Source organism: Pongo abelii, chromosome X, assembly GCF_028885655.2.
Source record: "Pongo abelii isolate AG06213 chromosome X, NHGRI_mPonAbe1-v2.0_pri, whole genome shotgun sequence".
Taxonomy (NCBI): Eukaryota; Metazoa; Chordata; class Mammalia; order Primates; family Hominidae; genus Pongo; species Pongo abelii.
In genome coordinates, this window is record NC_072008.2 from 157,265,045 (window position 1) to 157,282,829 (window position 17,785).

At 36.9% G+C, this 17,785-nt stretch overlaps 1 protein-coding gene and 1 pseudogene across 6 annotated transcripts in view; one reads left to right on the forward strand and one right to left on the reverse strand.

Moving 5' to 3' along the window:
• The window catches only part of CD99L2 (CD99 molecule like 2), a 130,671-nt gene that overhangs the window by 37,110 nt on the left and 75,776 nt on the right, over nt 1–17,785 (reverse strand). For 2 of the 6 annotated variants that reach the window (XM_024240271.3, XM_054543973.2), the window contains exon 3: nt 12,550–12,621. In XM_024240271.3, coding sequence (XP_024096039.1) covers nt 12,550–12,621 — 72 coding nt within the window. 6 annotated transcript variants of the gene reach the window in all.
• On the forward strand, nt 7,810–7,920 carry LOC112131237 (small nucleolar RNA U3; annotated as a pseudogene).

Sequence of the window (17,785 nt, forward strand, 5' to 3'; positions counted from 1 at the left end):
CAAAGCAGAATAAAGTGGAACAAATCACTCTAACCAATATTAAAGCTGAATTTATAGTTATAGTAATCAGGACTGTGGCAGAGGGACAGACAGACAGATCAATCAAACAGAATGAAGAGCCCAAAAAGACCCCAAATACACTCAAGTGATTCTTGATAAAGGTACAAAAGCAATTTGATAAAGCATAGTCTTTTGAACAAATGGTGCTGGAGTAACTGGGCATCAATAGGTAAAAACAATGAATCTCAACCTTATTAAAAATGAGCTCAAAATGGATGATCATCTTTACTTAAATATAAAGTTATGAAACTTCAAAAGAAAACATAAAAAAAAATTTTGGGACTGAGAGCTTGGTAAAGAGTTCACACAATTGACAACAAAGCCACGTTTCATAAAAAGAAAAATTGATACATCCACCTTGTGAAAATTTAAACATTTCCTCTGTAAAAGACCTGGTTAAGAAGATGAAAATATTCCATTTTCAACAATGGACAGGTCATCCAGACAGAAAAATCAATAAGGAAACAGTGGGCCAGGACAACACTCTAGACCAAATGGACCTAACAGACATACACAAAACATTCTATCCAACAGCAGCAGAATTCACATTCTTTTCAAGCACACATGGAACATTCTCCAGGATAGGTCACATGTTAGGTCACAGAAAAGGTCTTAATAAATTTAACAAGACTGAAATCATATCAAGTGTCTTTTCCACCCACAATGGTACAAAACTAGAAGTTTGAACAAAGAATTGGAAAATTCACAAATGTGTGGAAATTGAACCACATTCTCCTGAACAACCAATGGGTCAAAGAAGAAATCAAAAGGGAAATCAAAAAAATTCTTGAGACAAATAAAAATAGAAACACAACATACCAAAACTTATGAGATGCAGCAAAAGCAGTCCTGAGAGAGAACTTTATAGCAATAAATGCCAACCTAAACAAAAAACAAAGATCTTGCCAGGCACGGTGGCTCATGCCTGTAATCCCAGCACTTTGGGAGACCATGGTGGGCAGATCACGAGGTCAGGAATTCGAGAACAGCCTGGCCAAGAGACCAGCCTGGCCAACATGGTGAAACCCCATCTCTAGTAGTAACAAATGAAATAAGTAACAAAAGAAAAATAAAGTCTATAAAAACAAAAGATGGTTTTTGAAAAGATCAACAAAATTGACAAACCTTTAGCAAGACTGACAAAGAAAAAGAGAGAGGACTCATTACTGAAATGAGAAATGAAAGAGAGGATATCACTAATGACTTAATAGAAATAAAAAGGATTTTAAGGGAATATCATTGACAAAAGTATGCCAATAAATTGGGCAGCCTAGATGAAATGGACAAACTCCTAGAAAGATGTAAACTACTGAAGCTGACCCAAGAAGAAACAGAAAATCTGGCCAGGCGTGGTGGCTCATGCCTGTAATCCCAGCACTTTGGGAAGCCAAGGCAGGAGGATCACCTGAGCACAGGAGTTCCATACCAGCCTAGGCAACATGGTGAGACCTTGTCTCTATTAAATTAAATAAAACAAAATAAAAATAAAACTGAAACTCTACTAAAAATACAAAAATTAGCCAAGTGTGGTGGCAGATGCCTGTAATCCCAGGAGGCGGAGGTTGCAGTGACCCAAGATGGCGCCATTGCACTCCAGCCTGGGTGACAGAGCAAGACTCTGACTCAAAACAAACAAACAAACAAACAAACAAACACAAAGATCTCAAATAAACAACCTAGCTTTACAACTCAAAGAAAACTAGAAAAAAAAAAAAACTGAACTCATAGAAGCATAGAGCAGAATATTGGTGGCCAGGGGCTGGGGTGGGGAGTAGGGAGATGCTAGTCAAAGGGTGCAAAGTTTCAGTTAGGAGGAATAAATTCTGGAGATTTATTATAGAGCAGGGTGACTACAGTTAATAATAATATATTATATACTCAAAAATTGCCAAGAGAGTAGATCTTGAATGTTCTCACCACAAAAAATATGTTGGTAATGTCTTAACAAACTAAACCTATAACAACCACACAACCCAGCACTCACGCAACTTAGCATTTATCCCACAGAAATGAAGAGTCATATTCACATAGGAACGTGTATGTAAGTGCTTATAATAGTCAAAAACTGGGAGCAACCCAGATGACCTTCAAAAAGCAAATGGTTAAACAAACTATGGTACGTCCACGCCATGAAATACTGTTCAGCGAGGAAAAGCAACAAATTATTGATACATGCCATGACTCGGAAGGATCTCAAGGGAATTATGTTGAGTGAAAAAAGCCAGTCCCAAAACAGTATATACTCTATGATTCCATTTTTGAAATTGCCAAATGCTACAGATGGAGAACAAATTAATGGTTGTCAGGGGTTAGAGACAGGCAAGGAGTGGGTGGCAAGAGGGGGTGTTTGTGTTTATAAAAGGGCAACAAGAGGGATCTCTGTGGTGATGAAATAGTTCTGTCTAGACTGTCATGGTAGATACACATACCCACACAAGTGATAAAACTGCATAGAAGTAAACACACACACACTCAGTAGAAGTAAAACGGAGGAAATCTGAATAAGATCACCAGACTATATCAATGTCAATATCTTGGTTGTGATCTTATACTATAGATCACATATACTATAGATCACTTATACTATATATCAATGTCAATATCTTGGTTGTGATCTTATACTATAGTTTTCCCCCACTGGGGGAAACTGCGTATGGGGTGCATAGGATCTCTCTGTATTATTTCTTACAACTTTATGTGAATTTACAATTACCTCAAAATTACAAGTCAAATTACCATGATTTGAGCATCAAGGTAATTTCGTGTTTTTTGAGACTGGGTTTCACTCTGTCACCCAGGCTGCAGTGCAGTGGCAGGATCATAGCTCACTACAGCGTAGAACTCCCAGGCTCAAGTGATTCTCCCACCTCAGCCTGCTGAGCAGCTGGGACTACAGGTATGCACCACAATGCCCAGCTAATTTTTTCATCTTTTGTAGAGACGGGGTCTTGCTAAGTTGTCCAGGCTTATCAAGGTAATTTCTGATGCAAAAAAAGGTCTGACATGCAAATGGCTGGTCTGCAGAGACTCAGGAATGTCTATTATTGACACTAAAAATAAAACAACAAATCATGTAGACTTGACTTCGGAAAAATGGCAGTAGAAGGCCGGGCGTGAAGGCTCAAGCCTGTAATCCCAGCACTTTGGGAGGCCGAGGCAGGCAGATCACCTGATGTCAGGAGTTCAAGACCAGCCTGGCCAACATGGTGAAAACCCGTCTCTACTAAAAACACAAAAATTAGCCGGGTGTGGTGGTGGGAGCCTGTAATCCCAGCTACTTGGGAGGCTGAGGCAGGAGAATTGCTTGAACCCTGGAGGCAGAGGTTGCTATGCGCCGAGACCACGCCATTGCACTGCAGCCTGGGCAACAAGAGCAAAACTGCACCTCCAAAAAAAAAAAAAAAAAAAAAAAATGACACTGGATAAGAACATCTAGGAATGAGATGGTATACACAGGCAACTTTCCAGAGAACTAAAGCTTGTTCCTTCCTATGGCCAATGGTTTGTGTAACACTGATAACCTTCCAGATAGCAAATCTTTACAGAGCAATAGCAAATCTTTACAGAGCAAATAATACAGTTCTGTCACTTTGACATGAGTATACAGAATACCACCTTTCTTGGGGCCCTGAAGTTACAACTTTTCTGTTATTGCACAGTGCTTACCTCTTAAAGAGAAGTCCCTTTTTTAGCTTTCTAGATTTTTGAATCTAATCTTCCATTCAGTAGGAGAGCTGCCAAGCAGACCAGCAGGCACTATATATCAAAGCTTGTACTTTTGATTTTGAGGTATTCCAACAACTCTTTGGGGCAGGTTGACCTGTTAATGAATAGAGGATTTTCCAGGGTTTCTTTGGCCAAAGCACACCAATTGACCCTAAACTCGTCTTTTGGGTCATCAGTACCTTCTCTATGCAGACACTTCTCATGGCAACATGTTGTAGAAGAAAAGGCCCCCAAGGTAAAGCCAGGATCCCTGCACTTCAGGCCAGTTGTGCTGCTGGCTTGCAGCACGACCTTAAACAAGTCCCTCTCATCCAAACAATGAGGGGAAAGCCTCTCCAGTTCTCCAGTTCTAATCTAGAGTTCTTCCTCATTAGTAAAGATCACTTTAATTTTTAAGGTTTATTATAAAGGTAATACTTGCTCAATATAAAAAATACCCAGTGGTGTAGATTATAAGAAAAAAAGCCAGCCTCAAATCTATCCCAAGAGGGGGCTGCTCTGTACCTTTTCAGATCTGCCTGCAGGCCTGTGTGTGTGTGCTCACATCCACTTATATTTGATAGAAATTGATTCATACTACATACATCCTGTTCTGTGACTTGCCTTTTTCATGTCAGTTCCAGAGCTCTACCTTATTTTTTGTAATGACTTCAGAGTATGAATGGTTTAGAATTTGTGTATTTCACTAGTGGGATTTAAGGGTGTTTAATTTTTGGCTGGTACAAAACACAAGAAATCACAAACATCATTTAAAATGTACCACTGCACACATGCATACGTATACCTAGAGAGAAAATGCTTTGAAGTAGAACTGCTCATTCAAATATTTTACTAAACTGCCCTCTCAAAAGGCTGAATTAATTTATATTACTTTCTACAGAAGTAAAACTGAAAAGGTGTACCTTGATACAACAAAAGACATCTAAAGCAACCTTCCTGCCTGCTGCAGCACCACAATACATGATTGCTGTACACTGATATCGAAGACATCACTGACCTGAATGAAAACATACTGATGCCACACGACTGTGTAAGGTCATCTCCACAAATGGTTGTTCTCAAAGAGTGTTTCAAGGACTCCTGGGCTCCATAGATTATGAAAAACAATTTTCATAATCATGCTTTTATGGGGTTGGCACTTGCACTGTGGTGCAAAACCAACAATGAGTAAACCTGCTGGCCCTTAGCATGAACCGAGGCAGTGGCACCAAATGGTACTAGGAGTCATCAGATTCTTCACCAGTATACAATGGCAGTTGAAAGAGAATGCCAGTCTTACTTAAGCATGTCCTAGATAAACATGGTAGACAGAATTCTAAGATGGCTGGCAAAATTCCCACCCCCAATGTATACACCCTGTATAATCCTCACTCACGAGCATGGGAGGGACCCATGAATAGGCTGGATATAACTGCTGTGATCAGATTATGACATAGCAGAGGTAAATGGATTTTGCAGATGTACTTAAGATGTCTTTGATGGGACTCTGAATTACTCAAAAGGGAGATTATTCTGGGTGATTCTAACATAACCAGGTACAGCCTTGAAAAGGGGGGTTTTACGCCTTCCCTGAGATGACACTACAGGCAGCAGAAATTTTCTTACTCTTGCCAATCGTAAAGAAGGAAGCAGCCACGAGTTCTATGATTATCCTGAATTATCTGGGTGGGGCCAGCAAAATCATAAGAGTCCTTATAAGGGAAAGGAAGAGCAGGAGAGTCAGAGAAGGAGATATGATGATGGAAGCAAAGGTAAGAGTCAGAGAGAGATTTGAAGATGCCATACTGCTGACTTTGAAGATGAAGGAAGTAACCACAAGCCAAGAAATGCAGGTGGCCTTTATAATCAGGAAAAGGCAAGGAAATAAATTCTCCCCTAGAGTCTCCAAAAGGAATGGAGCCCGGCTAGCACTTTGATTTTAGCCCAGGAAGACCCAATTTTGGATTTCTGACCTCAATGATTATAAAATAACAAGTTTGTGTTGTTTAAGCAATCAAGTTCATGGTAACTCATTACAAAACCAATATGAAGTAATATAATATCAAACTTCAGACAAGACCCCTAGCCCCAGATGACATCTGAATTGCAACCTTGTATAAGACACTGAGCAGAGGACCCAGCTACATAGGACCCATACTCCTGACCCAGGGAAATTATGAGAGTGAATGAATACTATTTTAACTTGCTAATTTTATGGTAACATGTTATAAAGCAATACGAAATAAATATCAAAGAGCAGAAAAATAATTTTATTAGAGCTCAACCATGAGACTGGTGGTGATATTAGCAAACATGAGTTTTGAGTATTGGATAAGGAAAAGTGTCATCATTCAGAAACAACACAACTCACTCAGGGCATCAATATTTTCCAAACAACCTGTACAGGATGTTACAAAATGGTGAATGGACAAAAGATCCATTCATAAGATAAAATAGTCCAATGGGGTTCAATAGTAATGAATAGGGAAAGGTCACTGATGTTACTTAACCTTAAACAATAACTTTCCAATTTTGATGTCTAAATGTGCATTTGAACATTAATAAAAAAAAAGAAAGTGGGAGTGGTTATATTAATATCAGATAAATGAGATGTCATAGCTAGGAAAATATTTTAGACAAAAAGAGTAACATAACACAATGATAAAAGAATCAATCTACTAGGAAGACATAATGATCCTAAATTTGGATGTATCAAAAAACAGAGACTCAAAACATACGAAACAAAAGTTGATAGAGCTGAAGGGAGAAACAAATCCATAATTATTGTTGGGGAAATTCAACACCCTATTGCCATCAATAATTGGATTAGTGGACAAAAAATTCAGCAAAGATGTACAACTGACCAATACAATAACTATCGAAATCGAAGTGACATATAGAGAACATTCCACCCAACAACAGCAGAATTTGCATTCCACTCAAATGCACTGGGAACATTCTCCTGGACAGACCTTCTGGTATTCCACAAAACAAGCCTTAATAGATTTAAAAGAATTAAAATCAAAGAAATTATGCTCTCCAATCATAGGAAATCAATGACAGAAATAAATTAGGGAAATTCACAAATATGTGGAAACTAAACAACACACACCAAAATAACCAATAGGTCAAATAAGAAATCAGAAGGGAAATTTTAACTTTGAGAAGAATGTAAACAAAAACACAATCCACAAAAACTTATGACATACAGCAACAGCCATGTTTAGAAGCAAATTTACTACTGTAAAGGCCTATATTAAAAAAGGAGAAAGATTTGTAATCAGTAGCCTAAACTTTCACCTCAGAAACCAGAAAATGGAAACCAAACACAGAGCAAGCAGACTGAAGGAAGAAAAAAAGATGAGAGTAGAAGAAAAATATATGAAAGTAGAAAAAATGAAATAAATAACAGAAGAACAATAAAGTCTAAAAGCAAAAGATGGTTTTTGAAAAGATCAACAAAATTGACAAACCTTTAGCAAGACTGACAAAGAAAAGGAGAGAAGACTCATTACTGAAATGAGAAATGAAAGAGAGGATATCACTAATGACCTAATAGAAATAAAAAGGATTTTAAGGGAATATCATTGACAAAAGTATGCCAATAAATTGGGCAGCCTAGATGAAATGGACAAACTCCTAGAAAGATACAAACTACTGAAGCTGACTCAAGAAGAAATAGAAAATCTGGCCAGGCGTGGTGGCTCATGCCTGTAATCCCAGCACTTTGGGAGGCCGAGGCAGGAGGATCACCTGAGCGCAGGAGTTCGATACCAGCCTAGGCAACATGGTGGAGACCCTGTCTCTATTAAATTAAACAAAATAAAAATAAAAATGAAACTCACCAATAAAAACACAATAACTCAATTTAAAATGGACAAAGGATTTGAATAGACATTTCTCCAAAAAACATAAACAATATTCAATAAAGCACATGAAAAGATGCTTGATTTCATTAGCATTAGGGAAATGTACATCAAAACTACAATAAGACAATAAGACACCACTTCACACCCACGAAGATGACTGCAATAGAAGAGACTTAAGACTCTACTTTCAGGGGTCATTTCTATAGTTTGTTATTAGAGAAGATTCTCTGAAGGTGTAGAGCATCAAAAATAAAATAAAATTTTAAAAAGGAAATAGAAAATCTGAATAGACCTATAATAGATAGAATTAATAATACAAAAAACTTCCCCAAAAGAAAAGCCCAGAGTCAAATGCCTTCACTGATAAATTCTATAAAATATTTAAATAATTAACAGCAATTCTTCAGTAACTCTTCCAGAAAATAAGAGGAGACAACACTACCTAAATAATCCAATGAAATCAGTAGTGCATTGATATCAAAACCAGACAAAGACATCACAAGAAAAACTACAAACCTATTTCTGTTAGTAATATAGATGCAAAAATCCTCAACAAAATATAAGGATACCAAGTGCAACAAAAACAGTTATATTCCAAATGATTTTTTTAAGGCTCAAAAACAATTCAAAGGGCAGATAGTCTTTTTAACAAATGGTCCTAGAACAATTAGACATTCACAGGCAAGCAAGTGAAGTTTCAGGGAAAAAAAACATAGGAGAAAAATCTATAAAACCTAGGTATAGGCAAAGAGTTCTTAGACTTGGCATCAAAAGCATGATCCAGGCCAAGTGCAGTGGCTCATGCCTGTAATCCTAGCACTTTGGGAGGCTAAGGTGGGTAGATGGCTTGAGTCCAGAGTTCAAGACCAGCCTGGGCAACATAGTGAGACCCTATCTCTGCAAAAAATACAAAAATTAGCCAAGTGTGGTGGTGCGCAACTATAGTCCAAGCTACTTGGGAAGCTGAGGTGGGAGGATCACTTGAGCCCGGGAGGTCAAGGCTGCGGTGAAACATGATCATGCCACTGCACTGCAGCCTGGACAACAGAGTGAGACCCTGTCTTGGACAAAAAAAAAAAAAAAAAAAAAAAAGTATGATCAATAAAAGGAAAAATTGACAAACTGAACATCATCAAAATCTAAAACTTCTGCAAAGGACTCTGTTAAGAGGATAAAAAGACAAGCTACAGAATGGAAGAAAATACTTGCAAACCATATATCTGACTAAGGACAAATGTCTACAATATTTAAGGAACTCTCAAACTCAATAGTAAGAAAAACAAAAAATCTAATTAGAAAATGGACCAAAAACATGAACAGACATTCCACTGAATAGGATATACAGATGGCAAACAAATACATGAAAAGGCGTTCAATATCATTAGCCAGTGAAATGCAAACTAAACCACAATAAGATATTACCACACACTTATAAAATGGCTAAAATGGAAATAGTGATAGCACCAAATACTGGTGAAGATACAGAGAAAATGGCACTGACACAATGCATTAGGGATTGCAAAATATTACAATCTTCATGGAAAATTGATCATTTCTTATAAAACTAAACATGTAACTACCATGTGATCCAGTCACTGCACTCTTGGGCATTTATTCATAAAGAAAGAAAAATTTATGTTCACACAAAAATACTATACATGACAGTTTACAGCAGCCTTGTTCATAATAGCCAAAAACTGGGTTCAATACATCAAGTAAACAAACTGCGGTACATCCATCCCATGGAATACTCCCTGGCAATAAGAATGAATGAGCAATTGATACACCCAACAACATGAATGGATGCCAACTGAATTATAAATGGAAAAAGGCCAATTCCAAAGGGTTATCTACTTTATAATTACATTTACATAACATTTTTGAAATACAACTTTTTTTTTTGCCTCCCCCAAAACTGAATGTCATGAAATGACAACATTTTACGAATGGAAAACAGATCAATGGTTGCCAGGGGTTAGGAAAGGGATGGGGAAGGGGGAATAGAACTGTAGGAAGGTGGGTGTGATTATAAAATGTAACCATGGGATACTTATGGCGATGGAACTGTTTGTATCTGACTGTGATGACAGATACACAAACCTACACACGTGATAAAATTGCAGAGAAGACACACACACGTGAGTGTAAACAAAACTAGGAAATTTGAATAAATGCATAGAGTATATCTATGTCAATATATGGCTATGATAGTAGAGTACAATCTTCAAGATGTTGCTATTAGGGGAAACTGGGTGAAGGGTACAAAGGGTCCTTCTCTATTATTTCTTACAACTACACATGAATCTATGATTATCTAAAAATGAAAGTTTAATTTTTAAAAAGTAGGTAAAGAGAAAGTTGAGAATCAAGGGTCATTTTGTCAAAAAAGTTTTGACACTTAAATGGCTGAACTTCAGCAGCGCAGGGAAACCTAGAAAATAACTGAACATGGTTTTAAGCTACTAAGTTTATGAGAGTATGTTCAGCAGCACTGGAAAACTGACATGAGGAAGTTGAAAATGTTTTAATTGTATTAGAGCATGACCTTTTAATATTTCCTAACAAAACAGGAAGTACATTTCAAGCATTTATGTGGCACATGGAAATACAAAAGTTTACATAAAAAAAACAACTTTATGTGATTATTTCCATTCTGAGCAGTATGAGCCATTCCTCTCAAAGAAGATTTTTTCCTTGAAAAAGTGAATTGAAGAGTAATTAATCAATATTTAAAGATTTTTTAAAACCAACTATGGTTTTGCCAACTTTAATATCTGTTAGATGTTTTCTTGAAAATGAATGAGCCTGTCAATTTAAAGAAACCCACTCATGGTATTTGTTGGCAATGATAAGATTTCAAGGAAAAGTTAGAACTTCAAAAACATCTTTTTCTACCACTGTGAGTTTAACAGTTTCCCCAATGCATATTTTTTTCAAATGAGATGGGTGATGATATGAACAAATATGACTTTCAGTTTTACACAATGACGCATGGCATTACTTGGAAGCTCAAAAAACCTCAAGGCACTAATATTTTCCAAATGACCAACATGCAATGTTACAAAACCATGAATGGGTAAAAGATCCATTGAAAGGACAAGACAGTCCCACGGAACCAAGTGTGGAAAGTTCACTGATAGAGTTTCACACTCCACACTACGCTTAACCTGTAAGAAACAACCGCTTTTGTTGGGGCCAAGTTTTGGTGTCCTATCCTAGAAGATTATCCACAAGGATCTGAAAAGTCTGTGAAAATATTCCTCCCTTTCCCCACTGCGTATGGGTGTGAGGCCAGATTTCCTTCATATACTTCAACCAAAACAACATCTCACGATGGAATAAAGTGCCTGTGAGAATCCAGCTGCTTCCATCCAGCCAGACATGAGAGAAATCTGCAAAAATGTAACAGCATGCCGCTCTCCTCAATACAAGTTTTTGTCTTGCCAAGCATAGTTATTTCTCATAAAAATGTTATTTATGTTAAATGTATGGCTTTAGTGTTGTTCATTTTAGATTAATAAAGTCTTTCAGTTTTAAATTCTAAGATGATGAGCATTGGTAAACGTGACCCACATAAACAAAAATCTCTTGAGATCTCAATGATTTGGGGAGTCCTGAGACAAAAAAGGTTTGAGAACTACCGTTACAGGGTTCTCCACTGGCTTGAAGTGTCCCCACCTCTGCCAAGCCCAGACTGACTCTGGCTCTGTGGGATGTTGATGTTGTAATTAATGAGAGAGAATCCTGTAGTAGTTTCAACCAGCAAGGACTTATCTCTTCCTCCTATACCCGGTTTCCTGCGGCCATCATCTTGATCATCCAAAGCATCAGCCAAGTCCAATCCACTACCTTCAGTGGGCCCCAAAACATAAAGGAAACAGCCAACTGATTAACAACTGGGTATAAGATTCCAAAATAAGCAAAATGCCCATGGGTTCAACTGATCAGTACCAACAATGGGTTAAGACAAAGAGACTTATATTGGAATCCGATTCTGTGTACAGACATTGATAATGAAAATATCTGCAGGATAGAAAGTTACTACCTTCTGACTTTGCAGTATACCACCAGTTTTTCAATTAATTTATATTCCTAGGTATTTTCTGCTTAGGCTAGCAGTCGGACCATTTTAACAATATACTCACTGACTGTAGGTATTAACCCAAAATTCAAAACCAGGCACACAGAGTCCATAAAGAGGACAACCAAAAGGGAGAGGTCATGTGGTCATGAAGCACCCCTTTGAATGTGGAAATGTGAAGAAATGAGGGCCAGTCATAAAGCAGCAGTGATTTTCTTGCATCATCAGTGTCTCTTCGGAAGAAAGGTAGCTCTCTACTGCACAGAACGTATTATCATGCCCCCAACTACTGGTAACAAGTTGCTGGATGGGAGTAATGACTGGGATCCCAGCCACACAGTCACATTTTTCTTTACATCAGTGAAGATGTCTAAATGGTAAAGCGGCCCATCTGAAGAAAGGGTCAAGTGACAACAGGAAAGAGTTGTTAAGAAGAACAAAGTCCCAAAATCCTTTACTGAAAGATGACACTGTAAAATAAATGCCATTCCAAAATGTTCCATCTGCCTAAAGAAAATGCTTGATCAGCTTCATAAAACCTAAACAATTACATTTTCCCTGATTTTAGAAAAATGAAATGGCTAAAAAGGGGAAGAAGTCCAAATGCATTTTCCTCTTGAAATTTTCCCAGGCAGGACTTTTCATAAAAAACACAGAAGGCATAGTGATCAGCCAGGTATGCACTCTGTTAAGTTAAACTCAGTGTTCACATGGACGCCTTGATTGTTTCTGCACACATGGGGCTTAAAACTACAGGTAGTTCACTTGCATGCTACCCCAGAGGGAACTCCAGAGGGCCCTTCCTCACTGCCCTCCTTAAGGCAGCCACATTACCTGGAGGTTTTGCCGGAGCTCTGGTGGTTCCTGGCCTATTGGTTGTGGTGGTGGTGGTGTGGTCCCATGGCTCTAAAAGGGAGAGGGAGGACAGCAAAGGGAGCATGTTTAGTAACAAAACACAGCAGCTGCTTTATGACTTCGGGAAGTCACACTGTGAGTAGAATATCCTTGTCTTGGTCCTTGAGGCCCCTCTAGCTAGGAGCTCCAGAGAATCACACTGAAAAGGATGACAAAATGATACAGGTTTAAATGAGTTCTGCTCACTTTTCTTTGGAGGCTGAGGGTGGTGAGGTGGACATGGTCTCACACGTGACCTGGTGATTAGTGAACCTGGGCTTGTGCCCAGATCTGCTGGAGATGACACATGGTCCAGGGAGTTCCACAGCCTGAGCATGATCCTTGAGGGCTCCAAGGCTTGGTTCCACAACTATTAACCTGGCACTTTAAACATAGATAATCCTGCTGAGGGATAGACTGAGGTTACATTCCTAGTGGAATATGGGAGTATTTCATAAACTGAAAGTGGTTACAACACACGCACACAATATTTTATATAAGTGTGGTTACTATTGGAAATATTAGGTCTTTTGAGTTCAACCATATTCCTTTAAAATTGTAGATAACTTTCACAAGAATTACACAATATGCATGAAGTTTTTCCAATAGTTTCTTTTCATAAACATCAAGACTATGTTGCACATATTCTCACTATTGAAAATATCAGAGAAAAAGATTTAAGGAATGGGAAAGGCAAAGGTGAAACAGGTTTAGCTTTGAATATAGCAAGTATTCAATAATTATTGACTCTTCAGAAAACAAACAGCAAAAATAGAAATAAGTTGAGGTCAGGTGTAGTGTCACGTGCCTGTAGTCCTAGCTACTTGGGAATATCAGGGAAGAGAATTGCTTAAGCCCATAAGTTTGAGGATATAGTGCACTATGATCATGCCTGTGAATAGCCACTGCACTCCAGCCTAGGCAACAAAGCAAGACCCCATCTCTAAAAAACATAAGTTGAAAGTAAAAGAATGGAAGAAGATATACTATGCAAACAATAACCATAAGAGAGCTGGAGTAGCTATACTAATATCAGATAAGATTTACATTATAACAAAAATTGTTAATGGAGTCAAAGAGTGACAATTTATTTATAATGATGAAAGGATCAATCCAAGAGGAAGACATTATAATTTTAAATATATATGCACCTAACAACACAGCCCCAAAATACATGAAGCAAAAAATTACAAAATTGAAGAGAACAGATGATTTAACAAAAATAGTTGGAAATTTCAATATCTTCTTTTCAATCACAGAAGAAACAATTAGGCAGATATATATTATATATATATATATGACTTGAACAACTTTATAAACCAACTAGACCTAACAGACACCTATAGAACATACCACCCAATAGCAAAATACACATTCTACTCAAGTGCATGTGAAACATTCTTCAAGGTAGACCATATGTAGGTTACAAAATAAATCTCAATAAACTTAAAAAGACTGAAGCCATACAAATTATGCTCTTCAGCACAAACAAATTATGTTCTTCAGCACAAGAGAATGAAAGTAGAGATCAGTTTCAGAAGGGTATTTGGAAAATTCACAATTATATGGAATTAAAGCGCACACTCCTAAACAACCAATAGGTCAAAAAAAAACCACAAGGGAAATTATGAAATACTTTGAGATCTATGAAAATGAAAACACAACATACCAAAACTTATGTGTTACGCTGAAAGCAGTGCTCAGAGGGAAATTTATAGCTGTAAATGCCTACATTAAAAAAAGAGAAAGATCTCAAATCGATAACCTAAACTTTCACATTAATAAACTAGAAAAAGAAGGCTTTGCAGACACTGCCATTGTCAACCCCGGTCAAGCCCACTGTGTTCTTTGAAACCGTCGCTGTCTAAGGTGAGTCCTTGGGCCAGGTCTCCTTCAAACTGTTTGCAGACAAGTTCCAAAGACAGCAGGAAACTTTCATGCTCTGAGCACTGGAGAGAAAGTATTTGGTTATAAGGGTTCTTACTTTCCTAGAATTATTCCAGGGTTTATGTGCTAGGGTGGGGACTTCACATGCCATAATAGTAATGGTGGCAAATCTAACTACCAGGAGAAACTTGATGATGAGAACTTCAACCTGAAGCATACAAGTCCTGGCATCTTGCCCACAGCAAATGGTAGACTGAATACAAATGGTTCCCAGTTTTTCATCTCCACTGCCAATACTGAGTGGTTGAACGGCAGGTATGTGGTCTTTGGCAAGGTCAAAGAGGCCATGAATGCCACAGAAGCCATGGAGCACTTTGGGTCCAGGAATGGCAAGACCAGCAAGAAGATCACCATTGCCAAATATGGACAACTCTAATAAATTTGACCTGTTTTATCTTAACCACGAGACTATTTTTTCTGTAGCTCAAGAGAGCACCCCTCAATCCCATTTGCTCTCAATATCCTATAATCTTTGTGCACTCACTGAAGCTCTTTGGGTTCCATATTTTCCTTATTCCCTTCCACGTCTAGCTGGATTGCAGAGTTAAGTTCATTATTATAAAATAAAACCTACATAACAATTTTAAAGAGTAACTAGAAAAAGAAGAGCAAACTAAACCTAAAGCAGGTAGAGGAAGAAAACACCAAAGATTATAGCAGAAATAAAATGAAAGAGAGAAGAGAAAAATAAAGAACAAAAGAGGAAAGATCTCTTAAGATCAACAAAATTGATAAACTGTAGCAGACTTACCAAGATAGAGAGAAGACCCAAATTGCTAATTTCAGGAATGAGAGGACATTACTACCAACCTTAGAGAAATAAAAAATTATAAAGGAATATCTTGAACAATTATAATCCAAATAAATTCAATAACCTAGATGAAACAGATAACTTCTTATTAAAACACAACTACCTAAACTGACTCGAGAAGAAATAGAAAATCTGACTAGACTTATAGCAAGAGATTGAGTCAGTAACCAAAAACTTCCCACAAATAAAATTCTGGAACCAGAAGTCTTCATTGCTGAATTCTACCAAACATTTAAAAAAGAACCAACACCAATTAATCTCAAACTCTTCAATTAAGTAAATAAACAAACAAACCAAGAGAAGAGAACACTTCCTAACTCATTCTATGAGGCCAGTAGTATGTTAATACTGAAGTCAGACAAATACACATAAAAACTACAGAATGTAGTTATGAATATAGAGGTAAAAATCCTCTTATGAATGTAGAGGCAAAAATCCTCAATAAAATACTAGCAAACCAAATCCAGCACCATATTAGGACTGACCATGACCAAGAGGGGTTTATCTCAGGAATGTAAGAGTAGTTCAACACAGTAAAATCAATCAATGTACTATCCCATATTAACAGAATGGAAGGAGAAAAAAAAAAAAAAAAAAAAAAAAACAAGATTACCTCCATAGATGCAGAAAAGGCATTTAACAAAAGTCAACCACCATTTCATGATAAAAACACTCAATAAATTAGGAATAGAAGAGAATTTCCCATTTTGTTCTGCTTACTTCATCAGAGTCTACTCTCTATGTGCTTTTTAATGATAATTAGGCTTACTCTATTGGATTTTTAAAAGCATTTAGATGGTTTATTTTGGCCTCATCTGTTAACTTCCTAGAAATAAAAGAGAATTTCCTCAACCTGATAAAGGGCATCTGTGAAAAATCTGCAATTGACAGCATACTTAAAGGTGAACGACTAAAAGCTTTTTTCCTAGAATCAGCAACAAGACAAGGATGTCCACTCTTACCACTCTTATTCAACATTGTAATGGAAGTTCTAACTAGAGCAATTAGTCAAGAAAAAGAAAGAAACTCTTTGAGATTAGAATGGAAGAAGTTCAACTATCTCTATTCACAGATGCTGTGATTTTATATATAGAAAACCCTAAAGAATCCACACCAATAAAAAAAAACAATTAAAGCTAATGAGTTCAGCAAAGTTGCAAGATATAAGATCAACATGAAAATCAGCTGTATTTCTATACACTAGCAATGATCACTACAAAGAGCAAAAGAAGAAAATAATTTCATTTATAATAGCAATAAAAAGAATAAAACTGTTAGAAATAAATTTAACCAAGGAAGTATAAAGACATGTACACTAAAAGTTACAACACACTGTTAAAGAATTAAAGACCTAAATTAACGGAATGAAATCCTACGTCCATAGATTACAAGACTCAATACTGTTAAAATGGCAATATTTCCCAAATTAATCTGCAGATCCTGTGCAATCTCCATCAAAATACCAATTGCCTTTTGTGCAGAAATGGACAAGCTAATCCTAATATCCATATGGAATTGCATGGGACCCTAAATAGCCACATCAATCTTTAAAAAAAGAGCAAAATAGAAGGATTCACACCTCTCAATTTCAAAACTGACTACAAAGCTGCAGTAACCAAAATAGTGTGGAACTAGCTTAAGAATACACATATAGATCAATGTTATAGGATTGAGAGTCTAGAAGTAAACCTTCATATTTATGGTCAATTGATTTTCAACAGGATGCCAACACCATTCAATGGAGAAAGGACAGTCTTTTCAACAAATGGTGCTCAGACAGCTGGATAACCATATGCTAACGAAACTGGACCACTACTTCTCACCATATATAAAAATTAACTCAAATGGACCAAACATCTAAATATAAGAACTAAAACCACTCTTAGAAGAAAACATATGGGTAAATCTTCATGACCTCTGATTTGGCAATGGATACTTAGCAATGACATGCAAAGCATGGGCAACAAAAGAAAAAACACATAAATTACACATTAATCAAAATTTAAAATTTTTGTGCATCTAAGGACATTATCAAGAAAGTGAAAAGACAACCTACAAAATGGGAGAAAATTTGCAAATCATATATATGATAAATGTATAAAGAGATCATTAGTCATTAGTCTTTAGGGAAACGCAAATGAAAACCACAGTGAGGTCCCACCTCACAGCCACTAGGATGGCTTTCATTAAAAAAAATAAATAAACAAGTTGGCAAGGATGCAGATAAATTGGAACCCTCATACATTACTGATGGGAATGTAAAATGCTTCAGCCACTGTGGAAAACAATTTGGCCATTCCTCAAAAAGTTAAACAGAATGACCATAGTAACCAGAAATTCTACTCCTAGGTATATATTGAAAAGAATTTAATAGGTATTCAAATAAGTACGTGTATATAGTATGTTCATAGTAACATT